Below are 24,942 nucleotides of genomic sequence, written 5' to 3'. Positions count from 1 at the left end.
CAGTTAAATATACATGTGCTGGACCAGACAGCCCAAGTTCAAATTTTGGCCCTGCCACATACTCACTGGATGAATTTGGGCGGTTAACTCCAACTTCCCCTCCAATCCCCTCCAATTTATGAAATAGAGATAGCAGTTCTTCTTACCTCAAAGTTATTGTTTGTGATGTTTTACTGTAAAGTAAATTAATATGTGTATAGTGGAACAGCATCTGGCGTATAGTAATTTCTTAATAAATTTAGCTGTTACCATAATTGGGTTATTATATGCCGTCTGCATGATGACATATCACTACCATATCTACTTATAATCTATGCTTTTGTTTATTTAATGTTTATTTCACTTTAACTGACTGACTTTTTGAAATTTAAATGAATTAAACATTAAAAGGAAGGTTCCCAAATTAAAAGTCACTATTGCTTGCCATAAAGAGAAATTCAGTTGTTACCCTGAAAGTAAGCAATGCTATCAAATTGTACTCAGATCCTCTGAGCTTCATGTTTGGCCTCCATAGGAGAAAAGGAGAGAAGAGCAAATGAAAGAAAAATGAAAGAAAGATGGCAAAAACTCCCAAGCATCAAACAAAGACATCCTCCTGACAAAATCAGGGGCATTGAAAAAGAAACAGGAAGAAGATGGTGTTCTCACTAAGTGCCTCTGTGTTGTTACTGTTGGACATGGGCTGCCTAAAATCCCCTTGCCTTCCACCCAAGGAAGGCAGTTTGCCATTAGGCACTGAGAGTCTCCCATTTCCTTTGTCTGTGTTAGTTGCCTGAAAAACACCATTCAGGAGAATCATTCATTTATTCAGCAAGCATGAAATGACATTTTCTGTGAGCTAGCCCCACAGGGCACAGGGGATAGGCAATCCTTGGGACCTGGCCCTTTGTGGGCATGATGACTATCAGCTTGGTACCCTTAGTGGAGTCAGGATCAGGGAGGCAGCCACCTGCTTGCCTTTCTAACCAAACAGCAATGACTCAAAAAGGCTGACAATCTGAGGATTCAATGAAATAATATACACAGTGGACATCCTGGTGGCAGTAAGCGCATACACTTAAGTAGTTCTAGTGATATTACCAGCCACTTTCCATGGATGGATTCATTTGATCTTCAAACAACCATGTGGAGTTGGTTCTGTTATTCCATTTTCCAGATGAGAACACTATGGTGTGGAGAAATTAAATACCCATCTGATGTCACACAGCAATGGCAGAATTCACAACACCCAGAGTTTCTGCTCTTAGCTGCCATGCAATTAGCCCATCTCCTGGCATGTAGATGATTAATGCCTACAACTAGCATTTCATGAAGGCTGTGTGTGGATGGGGGGCACACATGTGTGTGAAAATGTGCATGTGTGTCACTCTGTTAAGAGCTGTACATACTTTAGTCTGTTTGTTCCTCGGAACAACCCTGTAAGTTAGTACAGGAATCTTCCCTTAATGTCAGTGACCAGTCCTGGAAAATCACATGTTATGCATAAAAAAGCTGATTAAGAGTCTACTTCCTTTTGTTTTAAATATGAAAAATTACAATGTATTATGCTTCAATCAACCCAAACCCCCAATCAGTTTCCTCAAAATAATTAAAGCTTAGTAAAAATCCTGTATGTAGAAGAATCACATTATATTATATGTATATAGTATATATATTATATATATATATATTCACAAGTATATATTTACATTTCTATATAAACATCAGCCAAAAACTTTATACAAAGTTTGGGAGTTGGAAACCTGTAAGCAAGCATTCTACTGGGAAAATGTTCATGAGTAGACCTCTTGTGAAGAGCACCTGTACTACTGGCATCTCCATTTTACGGATGAGAATACTGAGGATTAGCTAAAAGCAGTGAGGCAGGACATTGTCCAAACTTCTCTTACTTTACCCTTAACCACTATTGTATAGGATCTCTCATCATTGTCATCATCATTAATGGCCTCATTAGAATGCTAGGATTATTTTGTTCTTGTTACTATTGTTATTATTATTTGACATTAGCACTCATTATACTCCAGGTACTGCACTAAGTACTCAGTACATATTGTTTCATTTAATTCTCACATCAACCTCTAATAGAAGGACTATATTCTCCCCAATTTGTAAATTTTAAAAACTGAGACTTAGGTTTTGGGATTTTACCACTGGACATAACTTGTTTAAGTTATTTAATTGACCACCAAGCCTTTACCAAGTACCTGCTATGTAATCATCCACATACCAGGGTCATTTAGTAGTACTATCTTACTAGACAAGGAAATTCATCATAGTAGGATTAGGCTCATGTCTCTGTTTCAAAGACATTATGCATTTTACTATTCCATATTTCAATTTTGTTTCTGTAATAAAACCATGCAGTTGTATCATGACCTTTGTCTCACCCTAAATAATATAGTATAACTTGTATTTTATACATTTATTCAGAAATATGTATGTGTATGTGTTGTTGCTAAGTTCAAGTAAGTCTGAGACCCAGTGACTGATGTTGTCCCAGAAAGTAGAATTCTTGTGATGCATAAATGATAGTTGATCACGCCAACAAAACTGCTTGAGGAATTATAGCTTATAGAGTTGCTTGGCAGATGAAATCACTTGACTAATTAGAAAATAATGCATTATGCTGTGCCTAGAAAAATCACAGAGCAGCAGGAGCAGAACTGCGTTCTGAGTTACTGTGGGCTGCCAGTCACAACAAAGCCTGAGCCTTTATCTTTTCCCCCCTTATTCCTACAGCCCAGAAATTGAAACAGACCCTGGAGCCTTGTGATACTGAATATCCAGCGTTTGTCTCTGAGCGCACCATCAAGGAAACCTCAGGGAACATTGCTTGTGAAGACTGCTCCAAGTAAGCACCCCACCCCCTTTCCTGCTCAGTGTAGAACTCTCCCAGATGGGCCAGTGTGACTGGCATGCACAGGATTACGTTGAGAGCTGGAAACATGGCTGCCCTCTTGTGTATTTTCATTAGCTTGGAAGAAATACCACTTGGCTTTGTTAGAGAGATCACTTAGAGTTTGGGAAACATTCAAATATACATCCTAGTATATAGGAGATTTTTAGACTAGTCTGTATATGGTTGGACAAACACTAATTGGTCTTTTCCCAATAGACAGTTGACAATTTCAGATGTTTGGAGAAAGTTCTTGGGTGTTTTTACTGAAGGCACTAAGCCTTCAGGATTCACCCAAATCTGCCATATTGGAGTTGATTTCTTGGTGGCTTAATGTGAATGTCTCTGATTAGTAATGAGATTTGGCCTCTTTAACTGGTTTTATTGGTCATTTGGGGTCTCTGGCCTCTTCATTCCTGTTGGCTGTTCTGTACTAGGTAGCAGACATATTCTTACTGATTTGGGCATTCTTTCTATGTTTCAGGTACAATTTCTTTGCAGTTCTATGCTTTGTATGCGTGTCTTATTCCTCTAAAATTTTCTTTTTGGAGATGTCTTTAGATGCGTATAAATTTTCTTTTGTTTTTATTTTAATGTAGTCTAATATATTCTTACTTTCTTCTTTGATGTGTGCATTTTGTGCCTTGTTTCAGAAACTAGCCTCTGCCGTAACGTAGTAAATAAATTCTCATATATTTTTATTCTGAACACTTAAAGGGTTTCCTTTCACATTTAGGACTTTAATCCCTCTGGGATATACCTTTGTGAGTATCATGAGGTAGGATCTAATTTGGTCCTTTTCCATGTAGTTAGTCTGTTAAACAGCACTTTTTGAGTAGGTTTTATTTTCCAATAGGTTTATTATGACATCTGTGTCATAGGCTGAGTTCCATCTATATGCAGATCTGTTTTCAGATTTTATAATTTGTCAGTACCTGGATCAACAACATATCTCTTTAATTATTACAGCTTTATCATGTGACTTATTCAGGAGAACAAATCTCTTACTCTTCTTCTAAATTGTCTTGGGTATTCTTGCCTCTTTACTTTTCCATATTAATTTTGAAGTCAGCTTTTTAATTTCAATGAATTATGCTAGAGTTTTGATTAAAATTGGTATCAGTTATAGATTAATTTGAAGATAATTGCTTTTTTAATGCTATTGGACATTCTCACTTATAAGCTTAATATCTCTATTTACATATCTCTTAATACAGTTTTATAATTTTTGTCAGATTCCTACCTAAACAGCTTAAAATTTTTTTGCTGTCAGAAATGGCATATGTTTAAAACTACATTATCTAATTGGTAATTGCTAGTATATGAGAACCTCACTGTATATTGAATATCTTGTATCCAACTGCTTAGTGCTCTTTTAGATCTAATAATTTGTGTATGGATTCTCCTGGACTTTTTTAATACACAGTAATATCATTTGCAAAATTTTCCTTTGTTATCGCCACACTTAATTATTGTTTTATTGCACTGGACTTCTGATATTTTGTTGAATAGAAGCCGTGAGAGTAGACAACTCTATCTTGTTCCTAATTTAAAAGAATTGCTTGTAATAATTTCATGTTAAGTATGACGTTTGCTATAGGGTTTTTAAATTGTAGGAAAATACAAATAATATAAAATTTACTATCATAGTTATTTTTAAGTGTGTATTTCAGGGGCATTAAGCACACTCCCAATGTTGTGCAGCCTTAATTATTATCCATTTTCTAAATTGTTATAAGGTTTTGGTAATCATTTATTAGGTTAAAGAAAACCTCTTCAAGCGTATTCGTTGCTATGATTGTTATTGTTTGACACTTGAATGGATGTTAAATTTTATCAAAAATTTGTCTACATCCATTACTAAAATAATTTGTTAATAAATGTTGTTACATTAATATAATTAAAAAATTTAAATCATGAACCATATCATACATACTATAAATATCTTTAATAGTAGATGGTTTATCTAATATGAAAGCATATTTTCTTTCCCAGGATGGACTTTCACTGTCGTGATTCCAAAAACCAAAAACCGTATTACTTGATTCATTTGTTTATATTATATTATGAACGTTCGTGTCTGTGCTCAAAAAGGAGAGTGGGCTATAACTTTTCCTTTCTTGTACTGTCATTTGGCTTTGCTGTTAAGGTCATTTCATTGTCACAAAATTACTTGGAGAGTTTTTCCTCTTTCTCTAATATCTTTAACATTTTGTATAAGATTAAATTATCTGTTTCTTGTAGACTTAGTAAAACTTATCCATAAAATTATCAGTGACTAATGGGTTTTTGTTTGTTTTTGTGTGTGAGTAAATTTTCTTTTACTGAATTAGTTTCTTTAGTAGATATTTCTTTGGAATTTCCATTTCTTTTTGGAATGATTTTGGAAGAAACAACACTTGTCTTTGTTAAAGAGATCATTTAGAGTTTGGGAAACATTCAAATGTATGAAAATACACCCTAGGAAATTGTCTGTTTTATCTCGGTTTTCAAGTTTATTGCATGCATTTGTTAACAGTGTTCTCTTTTCATTACAAATGCTACCATACTTGTGATTTTGCCCCTTTTAAATCAGTCTCTTTCTCTCTTTCTCTCTCCCTCTCTTCCTGTTTCCATCCCTTGCACTCTCCTGTGTTTTCCTCTTTTCCTCTCTCCTCTCTCCTTACTGGCAGAGATGTTTGTTTTCCTTTTCAAAGAACCATCATTTACTCTCATTCACTCTGTTGTTTCTTTGACTTTCTATTTCATTTATTTTTTTTCTTACGTGTATCGTTACCGTCTATGTTTTTGGGATTTACTCTGTTTTTTATTTTCTACCATTTTGTGTTTGTTGCTTAACTTTTCAGCTTCATTTGTAGGTCTAACATTTATTTTATATATTATATATAATTTCTTTCTACATTCCAGTTTATGTTTGTAAATTTAATATATAGAGCTTTCATTATTATTCAACTCCAAAAGTTTTCTAATTTACATCATTTTTTTGACCTGTAAATTTTTAAATACGATTTTAAGATTTCCTAATATATGAGTTTTGAGGTTATCTTTTTTTGTTACTGATATCTAATTAAATGACATTGTGGTCTGTATAACATATGTGTTTTAGTATATGTGAATACTTGCTTTGTATTTTATTATTTGTCCATGTGTTTTTGAAAGCAGTTTTCATTGTCTAAAAGCTGAGTACTGGGATTAATACATATCCATAGAATCAGATGTGTTAATGGTATTTCAAACAAAAAGTTTTTTGGTCTATTTTAAGTGTCAAGCCCTCACCAGGCTATGCATTTTTTCATTTCTTCATGTTATTTATTTTGTTTTACTTTCTATATTTTGAAGCTATAGTTCAAGATTGGTGTAGCTTACTAATAAATCATCCTTTTTATCACTGTATAATAACTCTTTTTATAGAAAGTGCTTTATGCTTTAAAGCCTATTTTTTTGGCTAATAGCATAGGATTCATAGGTCTTTAGGTAATATTTCTTAGGCATATTTATACCCTTCCTTCCATTTCCAACTTTTTTTTGTCATTTTGCATTAGGATTTTGTATTATAAATAGAATATAGTAGGATTTGAAATTTTATTATCTCTGTCTATTATTGGTAGATTTAATCTTTTAAAATTTCTTGTGCTTACCAATAAGTTTGGATTTATTTCTATCATAATTTTATATGCTTTCTTTTTCCCATGCCTTTTCTTTCTTTCTTCCTTTTTTTTGCCTTCTATTATATTCATTGAACTTTCTTGATTACTTTCTTTTCCTTACTAGTATGCAAAGCATACACTATCTTCTTTTAGTAGGTGCCCTTAACCTTTTAAGCATGTTTCAGTTGGTTAGGATCACTTCTCTCCTCCAGAACAAACAAAGCATTAGGACCTCTTGGATTACCTCTCATCTTTTTTTATGTAATAATTTCTAACATTTTAGTTTTACTGTGTTTTCAACTTGCCAAATATTTTATTATTGTTATTGCTGCCTAGAGTAAATAAGATGTTTACCAATTTGTTTACTTTCCATTGCCTTTTTTTAAACCATTGTTTTTGGTTCTGCAGTATGTTAGATATTATTTGCAGGAATGATCTGGGAATGATAAATTATCTCATTCTTTGAAATGTCTTATTTAATACATACTCTGCAGTGATAATTTAACTTCATATTATTTTAATTGAAATATTTTGAAGATGCTCTTCTATTGTCTTCTGACTTTTATGTTTGGACCTTTATAAGTAGTCTGGCTTTTCCTTCCTCTGTGATGGCTTTTAAAGTGTGTGTTTTTAATGTTCTGAATATTACTGAAGTGTGTTTAGATACAAATATATTTCTATTTGTTTGTGTACTTTATTCTAGATAATTTCCTTAAATGTATTTGAGTTGACTAATTTCCTTTTGATTGTGTCTATTCTGCTGCTTAAAGAATCCACTGAGATTTTTTTTAAATACTGCATTCTTTTTTTTTTAATTGAAGTATAGTTAAGTTTCAATATTATATTAGTTTCGTGTCTGCTTTCTTTCCTGATTATCTTCCCACATGCTTTGTAATTTTTGATTGTAAATTGATCTTTCCTGTTTATTATTTCTGTGGGAGCAGAACAGAGCCTGAGTTTCTCTTCACAGTAGATTTAGATTTGGGCTTCAATCATGTATCCTATTGGTATTGACTGCCTGGGAATCATTGTTATGTATGTATATTTTGTATTTAGGAGTTCCTGCATCATGTAATCACAGTAAATATTTTTCCTAAGCAGCATGTAGTTTAGGCTTAGAGTTTGATTTCTTAACACTAATAACTGTTTTTCCATTCAGAGTCCCATACAGCACCACATTATCAGGTTTTTACTCTTAGTTATAAGTATACAAGTTGACTTTTAGTGTCTTTTCTTGTAAGTTCTTTTGTATTTAAACACGCTTGTTTTGTTTTACTATTTCATCCAGTATGTCTAAGTGTTTAGAGCAGAAGCACTCCCATATTTGCCCAGCTCACCATGTTATAGCTTACTATGTCAATTGAGGACTCTAAAGCCATCACAGGAAAGCACTGAAGTATGGTGGCTTAATGCAGGGGCTATGGAATCAGAGGGTTCAGAGTGTGAGTCTTAACTCCATTAATTGCTAACTGTTTGACCTTGAGCAAGAACCTAAACTCTCTGAGACTCAGCTTCTTCTGGGTAATTTGGGGGATAATAATGGTAAACATATCAAAGCCTTTTTGTAAGAATTAAATGGGAAAATTTATGTTGTGAATTTAGCATAATGAGTGGGAGAAAGTAAGTACTCAATTAATAGCCATACTTAACACAAGCATAATACCATACCAACTTAGTATAAAAATATTTTAATTCCCATAAAACATTCTGTTGAAATGTGAATGTTCCTTTTCATAGTCTAACATCACTTCACTACTATAAAATTCCCTGGAAGAAATGGGTACAACACATATGTATCTCAGATGACCAAAGTTCATGTATGACCTAAGGATTGTTGACAGTTCATGGCTCTGTGGTTCTGTGAAGTGGACTTGATTGGTTTTATAATGATCATGAACCTTTTTGAGCAGAGGCATTTTATCTCCCCACTCATTGTAATTGCAAACTCCATGAGGTGGCCAATATCTCTTAGCAAATGATAGGCGATCATATTTAGTGGAGTAAGTAAGGTTTCTCATTTCCATTCAAAATGAGAAAACAAGTAGAACCAAGATGGATGACTGCTAGCAAAAGCACTGTTTTTCCTTATTGACTCGTAATTAGAAACCAAAGATATGAATGCAGTTTGATTAAAATAAGTGACCTAAAGATTTCAAACTGAAGAGAAGACTACCTTTTATTCAGTGGGAGGTTATTGTGTTCCTGCTAGGGCTCAGAAACCATGTAGGTGCTTTGGAGAAGCCAAAGATGGATAAGGTATGAAGTTGATGCTGAAGGTATTTACTATGACTCGTCTGTTTTGGAGTTTAAATTCCACACTGGGTTGAATACTCACAGGAGATTGGGAAGTTGAGTAAGACCGTATACAGTTTGCTGGTAGCAGTGAAAAGATACCCGCTGCAGCCTTGGGAAGATTTTCCTTTCAAAGCTTTATTTCAAGACCACCACCCAGCATGCATCTCAGTCATAAACTACAAAGGCAAAAACCATAAAGACTGGGGTCTGAGTGGGGAGAGGAGCTGGGGCTTTTCCTTTTCCTTTCCTTTTTAGTAAACTGTCCATTGACATGTAGCACATACAGAAAAGTGTGCAGACCATAATTTTGTCTCTTGATTAGTTTTCCCACAAAGAGGACACATCTATATAACCAACACTCAGGCTAAGAGGTGAAAGAACATTGTCAGCCTCCCAAGAAGCCCCCCTCCCAAGAAACCGCCTACTGGGCATGACCCCCACTTACCATAACATAACCTTTCTTTTAGTTTCTAGCATCATAGGTTGGTTTTACCTATTTCAAGTTTCTAGTCTGTGAGATGGCAATTTAGTTAAGATATGAAGACTGATGCATGACTTACCTTGAAGGATGTTTCTAAGGAATTTGCTTAGAAAACAAAATAGGACTTCAGGGGAAAAATATTAAAGGTAGTTTAGGACATCAGTGAACATTTCTTGATTGTATGTTATATCCTAGACATTGGGCTATGTTGTAAGGAGACAGCAGTGAGTGAGGCACACACCATTCCTTCCTCATGGAGTTTACAAACAAGCAGCCAGGCAATGCCAATACTCTATGCTTTGTGCCAGGATTAGAGAGTAAATGTCACACAGGAGCACAGAAGGGAGGCTTGGAGTGGTCAAGAGAGGCTTCCTGGAAGAAGTGACATCTGATGTAAGACCATCAGGTATAGAGGAGTTAGTAGGCAGGAGTATCCAGGCAGGTGGAAGAGCCTTGTGGCAACAAGAGGAATTGTGGTTTGTTTAACAGATTGTTAGAAGTTCAAGGAAGCTGGAACATGGACGTGGGGGTGAGGAGAGATGAGAGAAGAGCAAAGAATGAGTAAGGGCCAAGTTGTGTTGCCCGTTTGATCCTGCCACAGAGTACTAGTCCTTTGAAGGACTTCAAATGCTACCCTGACACCAGTGTGGAACAACAGAGAAATTTTAAGGAAGGGATTAAAAATGATCAGATTCCAGATAATGGGAGAAATGACAGAAGTAATGGTGACACCGGACTGACCTTTTGAAGCAGAAACTCCTGGTTCAGACAGGCCGTTTGCTGCCCCTCTAAATGTACTCCTCCCAGAACATGCACACTCTGGTCCTAATAAAGCAAACTCATCTGTTTCTTTATCTTAATCCTCCTCCTTCTCCTCCTCTTCTTAGGCATTGGAAATTGGCAGGTTGGCTGGAGTAAATAGTTCAATGAGAAATCAGTTCATAACTATTTTTTTTTCTAATCCAAAATGTTTTTTGAGGCTTTGTTATAAAAGTATGATATAATGCTCATATCACATCATATAGGCTCATAAGGAATAGTCTCATTGAATGCTTTTGAAGGATTGAGCTCTTCTTGTTTGTTGCATACCCCATTCTCTGTCTTTTCTTACTCCATTTTATGAAGTAAAACTTAGTAGACTATGTATGTGAATATATATCAAAGAATGAAGATAACATTTTGGCATTTTGTATGAGCTTTGTCAACCTTTGCCTGGAAAGATTGAGGTTTTGCAAGACTAGTTCTCTAAGACAGTTACTAATTTTTGACCAGCTGTGTAGGTAACTTCAGGTCAGGGGCAGTGACATTCAAAAATAACACTATTCTACAGCATCTGGCCACAAGTGAGTTGGAAACTGAGTTTGGTGAAAATTATAGTATTTCAAAAATTACGCACTAAGATCTTTTTCAAAGAAAAACATCTCGCCTCCCGCAATGGAACATACAAAACTGCGTCCATTACAAACCATTTTTAAGGCAGCGGTTACTTTCCTCTGCAAGTAATGGCAGACCATAGAGCAATAGTCCCAGAGGACAGTGCATTTCCCACGGGAACCTGCTTCATGCTGCAGTTTGCTTGTGGATTCTCATTAATAATCTTCCCATCTCTGAGAAGACATCAGATGACTTTGGTGCCTAAACATTTTGCTAGAACTCAGAAACCATGTCAGGTGGTTCTAGATGTAAAAGTCTTTATGGTCTCCAACAATCTTTGAAGACTGGCTGCTCCCAACTCCATCTCTGTGTCCTGTTTCAAGAGTCCCTTGTTGGTTTTATATGGAAAATACATCAAAAGGTGACTCAGTTGCTCTAAATAGAAACTTTCACATTGGCAACGCCAAAAACAGACATTTATCTGTCTATATCATAGACAGATATATTTTAACAGAGGGACAGTATGCAATGTTTAAAAAAAGGATTTTCAAAAATATAGGGTTTATTAAGAATGCAGGAGCCTAAAAGAAAATAAGAATTTACATAAGAATGTCATTAAGGTTGGTGGTTTGGCTGTTTTAAGCAATAATTTTCGTCATTCAATATCCCACTGATTATTAAATTAATCTGTTATTCAAACAGCAATCTAAAACAACTCAGCCCATATTTTCTGGGCATTTGTGACTGTCAACAAGCTTTAACAAAATTGGATATCTAAAAAGAATGTGATGTCTTACTATTTTCCAGTACGTAGCTTTCCTTCTTGATACCCCCTCACCCTTTGCCGAGAAAGGGAGCCACAGAGACTCCCTTGGAATGAGAATAGATTGCTAAGTTAAATACCGGTTAAAAAAACAGTTAAAAACCAGTTAAAAAACCAATTAAAAACCAGGTAAAAAATAATCAAGAATGAAATTAAGCATATGTCATATTTGTAATGCTAGAGCTTTAAAAATCTTGCCACATTTCAGTACTGGCAAGATATTAATTTCTAAGACAAATTAGATATTTTATGTTGTTGGGGTATGTGTGTGTCTTTTTTTTTTTTTTTTTTTTGGTAGTATCACTCATCACTTTTCGTAAGAATTATGTAGCCATCAGTTTCACTTTGGGATCTGCACACAAGTTTTGCTCATCTTCCTGGAAGCCCCAAAAGCTGTGGCTACACTTTTCTTCTCTCATCACTTCTCCCCATGCGCCTTTCATTTATCCGCTAAACTGAAAGAAAGTAATTGGTCTCGAAACTGTGTTGACATGTTTCGTGGGCTGCAGTTCAGAGAACCATAGTTCAGGGATTCCATTTTCCTATGAATGACTCCAATTTCCTGTTGAGGTCTTAGGCTGGGTGGGCAGTTTACTGCAAAGTCTTCAGACGGTTCTCGGCAAATGCCCTGCAGGTGTTCTTACCAAGTGGGTCTTCTGGAAACAACCTGTACATGGACCCACTGCACAAAGGGGACGTGGTGTCTTCCTTGAATAAAAGTTGAGAGAATGCATACTGAGACTGGGTTATAGTCTGGGGTGTCTCATTTAACCATGCAAAGATTTTAACCAGTTACTTACCATCTTGTAGGTTTCAGTCTGCTTATCTCTGAAAGGGGTATAATACCTGCCTCACAGGATCTGTGTGTGAGTTTAAAAATATATATATAACGCCTCATACTTACAGCCCTGCCCAGCACAGAATAAATGCTTCACAAATGGGAGATATTTTTATAGAGCACAATCCACAAGCCCATCTGTGTTGACAGGGATGTAGGAAAACCACAGAACTCTAGTTGGTCCCGTCTTCCAGATTTCTTAGCCTGGAAGTTAAAACTAATAGTTTCAATCGGGAAAAGTAGTTGGTGAGGTTTTTGCTCCAAGAAGACTGTCCTAGATAAAGTAGATGTTGGATTTTTGCCACATCCTGGATCTACTTGAGCTCTTGGTTCATAAAAAATTTGAAATTCTGAATTAGGGACTACACATATTCAATAGCGATCAGATCCTTCATCACACAAATTAGATACAGCCTTTGCCAGTGGGAGTACATTAGTGTCATGAATAATATAATTTGTAGGCATTAAAATGTAACAGTTTTTAACCACTTAATTTGCAAGCATACACTAATTTGTTGAAATATTTTTGTATCTCCGCTCTATAGATTCTTGCCAAACTACTGTACTCAATCTTGTTTTAAATGTGTAAATAAATGTGATTCAATTCCTCATGAAAGAATGATTGGCCCTTTCAAACAGGCTTAGTACAGTTCTAAACAAGATGACTTTCCACTCTACAGTGAGATTAACACCAAGGGTCAAATACTTCCCTTTGGAGATTGAGGGCTGTGCACTTTATTTGTCTCCAGGTTTTTCCTTGGTGTCATTTACTCACTTAGAGCTTGCCATGTTGGCTAGTAATGTGCAGACCTGTGGATCTCCAAAATCAAAATATTTCCTGTCCCTTTACAGCGTCAAGCCCATACATCTCAGAAGGCCGTAGGAATAACTTCTGGATCCTAAAAGCAACTCTTCCCATCATAAAATATTTAAAACATGAATCTATCAAATCTAAAAGTACTTCAACAATTTCTCATATAATGTTGAGGACCTGCCATTCATCCTTGAATATAGAGCTTCCTTCTTTTATATTATGGTTACAGTATGAAACTAGGTTTGAATGATTCACTACTAGCTCTTACAGTGAACAGCTTAGTTAGTGCTATATGTTTGTGGTTAATAAAAACATCTTGGCTTTAAACTTTAAGAAGGAGGAGGGGGAAGTAAGTGCTTATCTTAGGAGCTTTATTTTGAATTGTTGAGATAGTGCCAGAAGATGAAAATGTAGTCCAAAGACATTAGAATAATTGGGACTAAAACCTGATTGATTTTTCTACCAATTTTTCTGAATCTCAATTCAGTGAGCCATTTTACTGGAGACAGACCTTCACTGATACCCTTTCTCAGAAGCTCAAAGGAAAAAAGTGCCCTATTTCCAGAAGCAGCGATGATTACAACTTTGAGGTTCCAGATAGAACGGTTGTTGTTGTGTAGATGTTACTATCTTTACTTGCCCTTTGATAAGCCATGTTTGGAGAGGTTTTAGTACAGGAAATGTTGTAAATTACTGTTTTCCCTCGAGAGTTCATGATGCAAAATGAGAGGGGCATATGTCTATAATGATTAGGCAGGTCTCTACCTGACATGAATTAGTCTCACAACAATTCCCCATTTGTACATTTCTTAATGTGTGGGAAAGCCGGGTGGGAGCACATATAAGTTTGGCTAGGCTCACAACACAGTGAGGCTTTCCTCTTCCATGCCGGAGGGTAGGAGACCAGCAGAGCCAAGGAGTATTTTTAGAATGTTTATTTGCATGCTGAATAGAGGAGTGCAGAGCTATATCCACACTATTGATGTTTGCGAGCTGCCTTTCTGCGGTGCATTGTCTCCATCCCGATGGCTGTTTGTGCTGTGACGCCCACCACTCCTACCTCAAAGAGCAGTCTGTGTTCCTCCCTTGGGCTTCCCAGTGCTGCACCTGAAGTGGCTTAGCAAGTTGCCAAAACCCTATAGATGTGTGTTTATTAACTCTCCAGCTTGCCCTCCATTTGTTTAGCTTGGAAAGAGTTTATATATTCCTAGGGGTATTAAAAACCCATCTGATGTATTAAAGGAGCTCAAAGGATCGAAGAAGAAATGCTGCTTGAAATGCAGCGTATTGAATTAGACATAAAATTTCTAGACACAAACCGCTATTTCAGGGGACATTCTGTACACTCGAGAAGGAAATTCATTTTTTTTTAAATCATCAGCTTTTCTTTGGGACTCAGATCTTCTCTTTTTATTCAGGTGACTTCCACTCCCCTCCTTGTAGGATTGCTCATGATTTTTGGCAAGATCCCTTGGCAGCATAGGGTGGAGGAAGGCATTCATATCAAAGTTTTCATGCCTAGGAAAATATCACCCGAGAACCTTAGCAAGCACATTAGATGCTGACACCCTCGTGCATTTTGAACAAAAAGGGGTGGAGAGGGTACAAGATGAGGATCAGAATCACTCATGATCCACAATAATTAAAGGTGTAGGTGATCAAAGTAAGAAGGAAGTGGGAGAGATTCTCAGGCTAGAAACATTATATCAGATGCTTCTCAAACAAAACATTGCCATACTGACTCTTGGAAAACAAATTATGTATTTTGCAAATGATTCCATTTCTATTGAAGTACTTGGCCCCAGAATCTTGGTTTATTTTGTAGATCCAAGCCTATATGAGAATTCATATATGATTGCTGTTTATAAATAGTATTTATAAATATGTAATTTATGCCACGAGTTTCATTTCCATTTCCACATTGATTTTCTTTCCATTTTTTCGTCTTATCTGCATTTCACCAAGTAGGAACCTGAGGCTCAGAGGACTTAAGTCTCCTGACCAGTGTTACAAAGGTACTAAGTGCCAGGTCTGAATTGAGTCAAGGTCTGCCTGACTGAAGCTTGAGAGAATTCCTGTGGCATCCAGTTGCATGCCTCTCTTTCAGGGTATCAAGTCGCTTGTGTAGGGACATGGCAGACTGAGTTCACCTCATTGTCAAGATTTGCTTTGGAAACTCACAGTTTCACCATTCACTTGACCTATGTGAAGAAGTGTGTGAATATCCAATTGGACAAGAGCCATGTGCTCTCTGAATGCCAGTTTGATGCAAATGTCCATCAGACCTACTTGGAGGTTCTCTCAGCACTTATCCCATTACTGTTCAAGCATCTATTTATTTGTCCCTCTAGAAAGGTTGCAGGGGGTGATTGGTAGGGAAAGATCTAATTCTCATTGCATATCCTCATGTACTATTTGAATTATTTACCAAGTTTGTGTACCATACTTTGTATATTTATTTATGTCTTTAGTTAGCTAATAGTTTTTTTTTAAAATTATCAACTATGGAGAAGAAGCACTGATGCAGAGAAAGTTTCCTAAAAGGAGGATGGGGCATTGAGTGTGGCATCAGCTGCTTCTTTCCTCTGGGACCTCAGGCAAGACCCCTCCATACTCTGGACCATCTTGTCTTTCCCTAAGGAAAATCATCAAGTTCTCTTTTCGCTCTTGGGAATCTAATTGTTTTCAAAATATACACTTGTTTTCAAGTATCACACAAAATAACAGGTGTCTCAGCTACTAGAATTACACGCACACCCCTCCCTTGTTGCTCACCCTTTACAAAGTTATTCTCTTGGGAAACTTTGTCTCAAGCAACAATTTTCTGAGCACTACTTTACATGCAAGGCCCTAAGTTAAGTGCTAGGAATATAGGAATTAACATGACACACCTTCATCTGCAATGAATTCAGTATAAGACCTCCCAGCTATTGAGTGCCAACTGAATGCCAGGTGCTGGATGAAGCCTTTTTTTTTTTTATAATTGTACCTTGTACCTTGTAATGTTTGCATCAACCCAATACCCTATAGGCACTATTAGCATCTTCATTTTACAGATGAACAAGTGGAAAATAAGAAGGTTAAGTTACTTGCTGGCAAAGGTCACCCAAATAGGAAGTGATGGCATTGAGAACACAAACCCAGGTTTGCGTGACACCAAAACCTGAACTACTTTTTACCATTATTCCAGCCTATTGCGCTTGAAAATGTAGATTGACTAGTCCTTTAAACTAACCCACCTAGGCTGTTTGTAATATTTGCTGTATAAGCAGTGCCACTGTATATAAATGTCTTTATTCCTAAATCACTGTGTGTCTATGTAGTGATTTATTCTGTTATTAATTCCTATAAGTAAAATAGTTGGGAACCATTCTTTGTTAAGATAAATCTTGATAAGAGTCAGTTACATAGCATAGGTATACATGTTTATTTTTCTTTTGATTCCTTTTTCTGTTGCTTATTTTTTGATGTAAGCTATAACTTTTATAAAGAACAGATAATAGGTTAAGGTTATTTTCCAGAAAACCTTCTCCAGGAGGATATGATGCCAGCTGAGACTGGAAACCTAAATGCTACAAGCTTTTATTTCTCATATTCAGGTGATAGAAGAAGCCTATTTGTAATTTAGCCTAAGATGTAAGAAAAACAGAAAACACAGTAGTGATAGACAGGTTTATACATTTAGAACTTTTGTTAGTAATTATTTATAAACCTCCTTACATTATTTTTAAAAGTCCAGTTTTAACAAAAGGTATTGACTTCCAGCAGGGGGCCAAGTTCAGTTAATTATTTCAACTTAATAATAAGCAACATTGAAATGAGATCACACAGGCTTGTTGAGGGGGTCACAGAAAAACTCACTTCGGAAACACTTTTTGAATATGTGATCATGGCTCTAAGTATAAATATTCAGGAGAATTAAAACAAGATGAAAAATTGTTGACATTAATGACCACTGATTAAAACAGGATAAAGTACTCAGGGTATATAAAGTAACACAGTTCTCTGATCAGGCCTGTGTGTTCCAGAATGCTTATTTCAGTCTACAGTAAATCTCTCCAATGAATTATGCTAATACTATTGATTCCAAACATTTTCTGATTGGCCTATTCATCTGTTCTCATTTCACTTCTTTGTTATAAAGGAATTGGGCTTCAAATGCATGCCTCTCAAGCTCTGAAAATTGAATTGATTTTTAAGAAAGAAGGCAAACAAATAATATAAAACCTTATTTTCTATGTTTGGAAACTGTGCAGGGTAGAAAAGGAAGAAAAGGTTAGGGTATTTGGGATAATTCTAAAAGTGCTTTCAAGCTAAGTCTCTACATGCTATGTGAAGTAGTGAATTCAAATGACTGTCTACTAAGGCATGGGCTAGGGTAGAGGTTAAAATATGTTAGCCTGAGTGATGGAGCTAACTCAAGAGGAAGGTCTTGCATACACATGAGCTTGAATTCTCCACTTAACCTTGCTGTGTAGATACAACGTCAGTCTCATCAGGTGTCTCCTGAACAGTGGTCTAAAGTTACTTTAAAATGTAAAATTGGACAGGGTCAAGGTGATGGCTGTTCTTCTCGGGGCATCTGTACCTGTGGGCAGTTTCATTAAACCATTTGGATTAGACTGTTAACCACAGAGTAAGACAGCTAGCCATATTGTGATTATCTCCCATCTTACATTATTAGAACATCCTTTGTGATTTATTTTTAAGAGAGCCACCATGAGCAAAGGAATTTTATTTTTTCCTTTTTAAAATGATGTCTACTCTACTTTTTTTTTTCTCTGTTAGAATATTTGGCAGTTATTCTGAAATATAGGATGAGGCTCATCAGAATCACCTGGGGGTACATGCAGAAATGTATGTCCCTGGGCCTCACCCTGAACCTACTGATCCCCAGTCTCCAGGAGGTGGGTCTGGGAATCTGTGTTTTGGCTAGGTTCTCCAGATGAGGGAGACTTCCCTGGACTTCATTGCCAAAAGTCTGATTCTCACTCCTTTTTTCTTATTGGCATAAACCAGGGAAAAAATCAGAAATAATATTTAAAAATAGAAAAGAAGAAAACTGAGGATAAAGCAATACCAAAAGTTTAATTTGCTCCTCACCCTCCCAAAGATCCCGAGGTCATTGGTGGGGGTGCACCATCACTTTGTGTTCAGGACCACAACTGGGAGGTGTGGTCATAACACAGCCTGGCTCAGAGAAAGATGGCTAACCTAGTATTTCAAGTTGAGTTTATGGAAATTGAGTGACAGTTAAAAGGGATGTGTAATTATAAATGAGCTGAATCAGGGCTTCAGGAAATCCTGAACAGAATTCACCTGGGCACCACTGGCACTTTGGGGAGAAGGGATTTCAGAACTTGAGTCATAGAATCTTGGAGAAAGCAGGTAATACCTCCCTATAGGAAGGTGTGCCCAACTATGAACCAAAGCTAGGATGCAGGAAGTGAGTCATTGCCATTAATTTAGAAAGAGGAGAAAGTAAACAGGAACAGAGTTCTCCAGATTACCACCACAGTGATTTTTAAAGGATGGGGCAAATTAACTGCTTAGTATAATGTGGCATTTCCCTCTCATTTTAGTGTATGTTTTATTTCTTTTTAGAAATTGTCTTCAGTGATGTCACTTTTTCCCTCTGAAGCGGTCTATTTTTTTTTTTTTCTAGCAGTAAACATATCTTTAAAGCAAAAACTGCAAGGTAAAACTCTGCTGTTTTTAGATGAAAATTAAAGGTACTTTATTAAATGTATTTGTCTATAAAATTATTTGTTCCCTTTGCACACATGTGGTGACAGAAATGTGGTAAACACCAGGGATTTAAAATCAGATAAATTGGGTTCTTGCCCTTGAGTTGTATGCCCCCTAGTTGTATGACCTTCCCAAGTAGTTATTGTATCCTCTTAACTTTTACCTAAAATCTAGGACTCTCCTTCACACTCACTATCATTTGTGACAAAGTAGTTGCTTCTAAAAGTTGGGCTCTTTTGCCCAACTACACATGAAAACCTCAAATGAAGCTCCCAAATTCTATTAAGCTTGGAAAATTTGATCCTGGTACCTAGAAGAACTAGAGTAAAATCCATACTAAGGTCTGTGTGTCCATTTTCTTTTAAACCTTTTATTCCCCACTCCATCCCGTTGAGTAAAGGATTTTTCATCCTGCGTGTTCATACTGGAGACATAGGTTGGATTTCTTGAGACCATGTTTGTCCAATGACTGGAGAACAGCTATATATCTGTCTGTGAACATGTATTCACAAGTATGACATGAGATTCTACACATACACATATGAATATTCATCTACAAACATTTAATGAAATGCTATATATGGATATATGAATATGCATTCTAAAGGCATGAAATTAAGTACCATATATCCATTAAGAATAATCAGATAAGAATTATGGTATATGTGTATGTTAACATGCATTCACAAGTATGAAATACTGTTATTACTTATTCCTCTTAAAAAGTAAGAATTTATGTCAGCCTGTTAAAGGCTCTGAGAAGTCCTACAGTGAAAAAACCTGTTGAGCAATTTTTAGCCAGAAGTTCACCAGTCATCAATATTTGATAGAATAGCTCCATAAAACTCATCTTGAGAACCACTCTCTTAGGCTAATAATTTCCATTCCAGACTGGGTAAGGCAGAAGTCAATCATGACTCTTGAGATGTTTATAAGGTATTAAATGCCTTGGACATAATGCTAAGATAAATGAAGTAGCCACCATGCTGCATATGTATACTAATCATGTAAATATTAATCTATAGGTGCATTTATTAAGCTAGAAGTTTTGGTGGGTTGGGCCAGACTAGAGCCGTATGCCAAGCAGAAGGGAATCTTCAGATATCTGACTGGGTTTGTGAAGTAGGTGTGCCACTCTCACCTGTTCAGTTAAAAACAAACCAACAAAAAACAGAAACGAAGGACATATTGGCCACACCAAAAGATTTTTCTAGCACCTTCCCAAAATATATTTTTTGAAAATAGGACTAGAGAGAAACCTAAAAAAGGCTTGAGTACTCATTTCTCCACCCTTAGAATCCAAACAACTGTTCTCCACCCTTAGAATCCAAACAACTGTGAGCCCCATGGTCAGGACCTTCTCAGTAATGTTCATTTTCAGAAAATGCCCCAGCCTATGGTACTGTGGTATTTTTTTTTTTTAATCTATCACAAGTGATAGTTTGTGAATTAGCTAAGGGGAAAAAGAGGTAAAAAGGATCAGTGTTCAGAAAAAACTTGAGACAACAAATGTCTTTTGACATTGGGAAATGATCATTGGAAAAAATTAAACATTTTATGATAATGAGATAAACATACAAAATTAGGAAGAATAATGTAATGAGCTCAATGTACCTATAACACAGCTTCAACAATTGTCAACATTTTATCAACCTTGTCTTAAATATTTAACTCCATTTACATTCTACATCCTGAGTTTGATCACTGGCTTCCTGGGATAGTGTTTAACCTGTTTCTCTTTCTGTGTTGGTTTCTGTAAAGTGATGGTTAGCTCTAGAAGCTGATTAGATCCTGATAGAGTTTTTTGGTGAGAATACTCCATAGGTAGTGCCACGCACTTCCTGTTACATCATATCTGGAGGCACGTGTTGCCACGTCCTTGTTAACACTTGGTGATGTAGAGATTGATCCTTGGGATAACGTGTCAGCCTAACTTGATCAAGTTGCAATCAGTCTCCCCCAGATACTTCTAGATCCACGGATGACCAATTCCTGAAACCATTATTTCTTCCAAAATTGAAAAGTAATTGGGAAATGGTGACTTAACAGTTTTTTTAGAATGGTTTGGTTGCCCCAAAATACAATTTGTACAAAAAAGGCAGGATAAGTGCTTGACTCTTTCTCTTTATTAATTAACAGCATGATGACTTGGTGATCTAGCAACTTCCAGTGGTGAACAATAATGACTTGGGAAGTAATTTAGTATGAATTCATGGATTTATATGTATTTATATGTGTTTTAATCCTTTGCAGACAGAATTTATTTGATATGCAACTTTCTCATCTTTGGCTCATGGGAGCCCCTTCAACTTGACCCTTGTGTCCTTTTGACAAGACCTGGTTAGTCTTTGATAGTTTCCTTGGATTCTACATAACAAAATGTTCCAGGCTTACTTTGTACGTTTTTTGCCTCAGATCTGGAATCAGCTGTTTTTCAGAGGGCCCTGGTTCTATTTATTGGGAATTGTTATTTAGAGGCCACATTCTGGACCCCAGTATTCATTTCCACAACTTTGCCAAAATCTTCTAAGTCTTTTCAGGAGTTAACTCTAGAGAATATATATTAGTTTAGAAGGAGAAGATAAATCCAGAGCTTATGCTAATGGTTCCAGTTCAAAGTTGCATGATTTTTAATTAGCTTCATTGATTTACACTTGTACCTCTTTTTTCTTATGCAGAAAATCTCAGTTCGTAGCCACATTAACATATTAATCATTTACTTAAGCTACAATATACATAAGAATAATTTCAAACTGGCAATACAGTATTATGCATGACTGAGTGTTAAGATTCTTTGTGGTCTTTTTTTGTTTGTTTGTTTTTAGACTAGATCCCAAGATAGTGTGAAAATACTGTGTTTTAAAGTCAATTGAAATGCTGCTTTTGCTTATGTAGCTATGCAAACAATATATATTATACATATGTTATATATTACATATATAATAAGGGGTATTGTTTAATTTGAGGAGGATTACTTTTTTTAAGTTATATATAACGTGTTTATATGTGTTTATAGTATCAAGGTCACAACCATGAAATGATGTAATTCAGAGGAGCATCTTTCCATGCCCCATTTTTCCACCCTGTTCCCTCCTTTTCCTGGTTGGTAATAATTTTTATTAGTTCTTGGTTTGGTTTCCACTGGGTTTTCTTTTCTTTTTTTTTTTTTTGTAATAAAAGAAAAAAATATATAGTCATGATTTTTTTTTGACAAAAGGAAGCATACCATATATGCTGTTCAGCACCTTACTTTTTATATTATATGTATGCTGCAGAGCTTTCTTCCTCAGTTTGGGGAATGAGATTTCTCTCATTTTTCACAGCTGCATGGTGCTCTGTTGTGTGGCTATATGAAGAAATTATCCATACAATTTCCTACTGATAGACATTTGGGTTGTTTCCAGTTACACTTGATCTTGCAATGAACAGCTGAACACTACATAATTTAACAGATTTGGCAAGATATTTGGGGATAGATTCATAGAAGTGGGATTTTTAGGTGAAAGGGTAGACACATATATCATTTTCCTCGTTGTTGCTTCTCCTTCATGGAGGTTGTGTCTTTGTTGCATTTCTTCCAACAATTCACTTAGGAATTACAGAAGACAATGTAAAGCTAGAAAATGAGGGATTTTTCTAGCTTTGGATCCAAAGTAATGTCAGTTTGAACCTTTCAAACAAGGGATGAGTCCTCTCGTCTCAGTTTATCAGTAAATTTTGCCCAAAACACTTTTCCATGTGACATTTTGTTTTTTAAGAAGTAAGAAGGTGGGTGTGCAGCCTAATAGGTTAAATCTAGACCTTGGCTCTGATACCTATTACTTGTGCTATCATAAACAAAAATGGAACCATATTACTTAAGTTCTCTAAATCTCAGATGACTTTTCTGTAACTTGGAAATAATATGCCCTGCCTCCTAGAGTTCTTGCGATATGAACCAGTTTTAGGTAAAAGATCTTCACACAATGACTGCAGATGATAAGGGCTCAATAAATGGTTGATAGTGTTGACTGTGATGGTAGGGACAATAATAATGGTGATTAGTTTAAGTGTAATCATGAAAGAATTAGAGTCAACTAGGTCTGATTTTATGGATTTTTGTTACTTTGATATTTGATGGGTTTTAGGATTTTGAAAAGTTGTTTAACTTCTCAAAGCATAAATATTTTCATTTTTAAAATGAAGATGATAATTCTTTGAGTTGGTGTGAAGATTAAAGGGGAACTGCTTAGAAAAGTGCTTGGCACTAGGTAAACACTCCATAAATGTTAGCTCTTATTCTCATTATTTATAAGAAAAGACACTAATAGTTCCAGTGAAAATATTTAACAAATTCCTTACTCTTCTTAAGGGATTAGAAGAAAATGGTTCATGTCATAATTAAGAGGATTTACTGAAGACTCTAGTACAAAAAAATAAATAAATAAAGAGACTGAAAAGCTAAAATAATAGCCAAGTTTTGAAAATATCTTTTGTTGTCAACTCTTCTGAGATTTTCTTCTTTTGAGATGAGAAAAGAAAATTGAGTCCCTTTTGCTTTTCATTCTATGGGGCTCTTTCCCCATATTTCAGACACAAAATAGCTTTCCTTGCCACCTGTCTTGGGTTGATAATGCCAAAGAACTTCCTGTCCAAATGGTTTTCAAGCTCTGGGTCGGCACCATAAATCTCAACAAATCCTTGGTGGGGCTGAGGATGAGTGAAAGTCATTATTACAGCTCTTTTGGGACTCATTCTGTCTGCAGTATAACAAAAACCACCGTGGGACACTGTGCCCTGCAGACAAAGCATCATTTGGGTTTTTTATGTGCACTTCCCATTAGCAAGTCACAAATGGAATGCCTTAATGTGTCCATTGTATATACATTTTTGAATAAGTAAGTATAACAAAGACAATATACTTGTCCCATTTAATCTCAGCTCTTAATTGTGAAAACACAGCACATTTCCCATACTAGTGAAATGGAGCAATAGAGGCCTGCACCAGTGGTTCCTGACAGGTCATCTGAGGTACACCTGGTGTGAGCCACGATGTTGGTTTCTAGGGCCCAGCTCCTTAACGCCTGTTTTCCAATTGCAGTTTGATCAGGCAACTGATGACTATCATGAGGAATTTAGGAGTGCATTCTCTAGCAACCTTTCATTTAAAAATAACCCGAAGGCTCATCTCAAGTTAGCTTAAACAAAGAAGTAAGATGCAGGCTTCAGGTGAGGCTTACTCCAGGGTCCACAGGTTAGGACCAAGACCCAGGTTTTCTCCTTGCATTTTTCCGTTCATGAGCATAGGAAGGCTTCCTGTGGATCCAAAGGCTGAAAGCTTCCTTGTCCTCATGTGTTGCGGGTAGAGTTCACGGTTTCAGTCTGGAATAACATGGGTCCAATGGCCATCTCTGAACAAGTTACTTTATTCAGGGAAAGAAATTGCACCAATCAGTTCAGGGAGGTAACATGCCTGGGCAGGGCTAGCTCCCCAGAAGCACCTGGGCTGCCTGGAGGAAGGGTGGATTCCTGAAGAAGAGGATATTGGTACCAGAGAAGGGAGATTGGATATCAAAGAAAAGTGCTGAAGGGGGCTGGGCAGGGCCTCCTTTTTTTTTTTTTTTTTTTTTTTTTTTTTTTTAAAGCAGCCCGAAGTAAAGCGGTTTTGGATCTTGGAGAATGGTTAGGACAGACAGCCATTCTGGGCTGCTCAGACCTGGTACTGTAGTCTGCACAGCTTATTTGCCTGGGAACTTGTACTGCTTTGAATTATACTCTTATCTTTCACTCTTTTTCCAAATTAGTCAATAAGCTTTAGTGCTGAGCTGACACATAGGTAATGAAAATGAAGACCTGCGCCTTGCTCTCAGAAGTCTAGTAGGAGACAAGATTATCTGATGAAAAAACCAAAATAGCTCTCTCTGGTTATCTAAGAGAGATGGAGGAAGGGAATGAGGGAGAGAAGACCCTGGTTGATAATGCCAAGAACTTCTTGCCCAGGTGGTTTTATTCAACAGTCCGATACTCACTGTATTGAGTGAAATAGT

The 24,942-nt window shown here is 36.3% G+C and overlaps 1 protein-coding gene across 1 annotated transcript in view; it reads left to right on the top strand.

Annotated features, from left to right (window-relative positions):
* CACNA2D3 (calcium voltage-gated channel auxiliary subunit alpha2delta 3) overlaps positions 1 to 24,942 on the top strand; it is a 776,511-nt gene that overhangs the window by 735,860 nt on the left and 15,709 nt on the right. Inside the window, exon 35 of the mRNA XM_064496418.1 lies at positions 2,740 to 2,851. Coding sequence (XP_064352488.1) covers positions 2,740 to 2,851 — 112 coding nt within the window. The remainder of the gene's footprint in view (positions 1 to 2,739; positions 2,852 to 24,942) is intronic.

Source organism: Camelus dromedarius, chromosome 17 (genome assembly GCF_036321535.1).
Source record: "Camelus dromedarius isolate mCamDro1 chromosome 17, mCamDro1.pat, whole genome shotgun sequence".
Lineage (NCBI taxonomy): Eukaryota > Metazoa > Chordata > Mammalia > Artiodactyla > Camelidae > Camelus > Camelus dromedarius.
The sequence above is the reverse complement of the archived record's forward strand: the minus strand, read 5'-3'. Positions and strand labels throughout refer to the sequence as shown.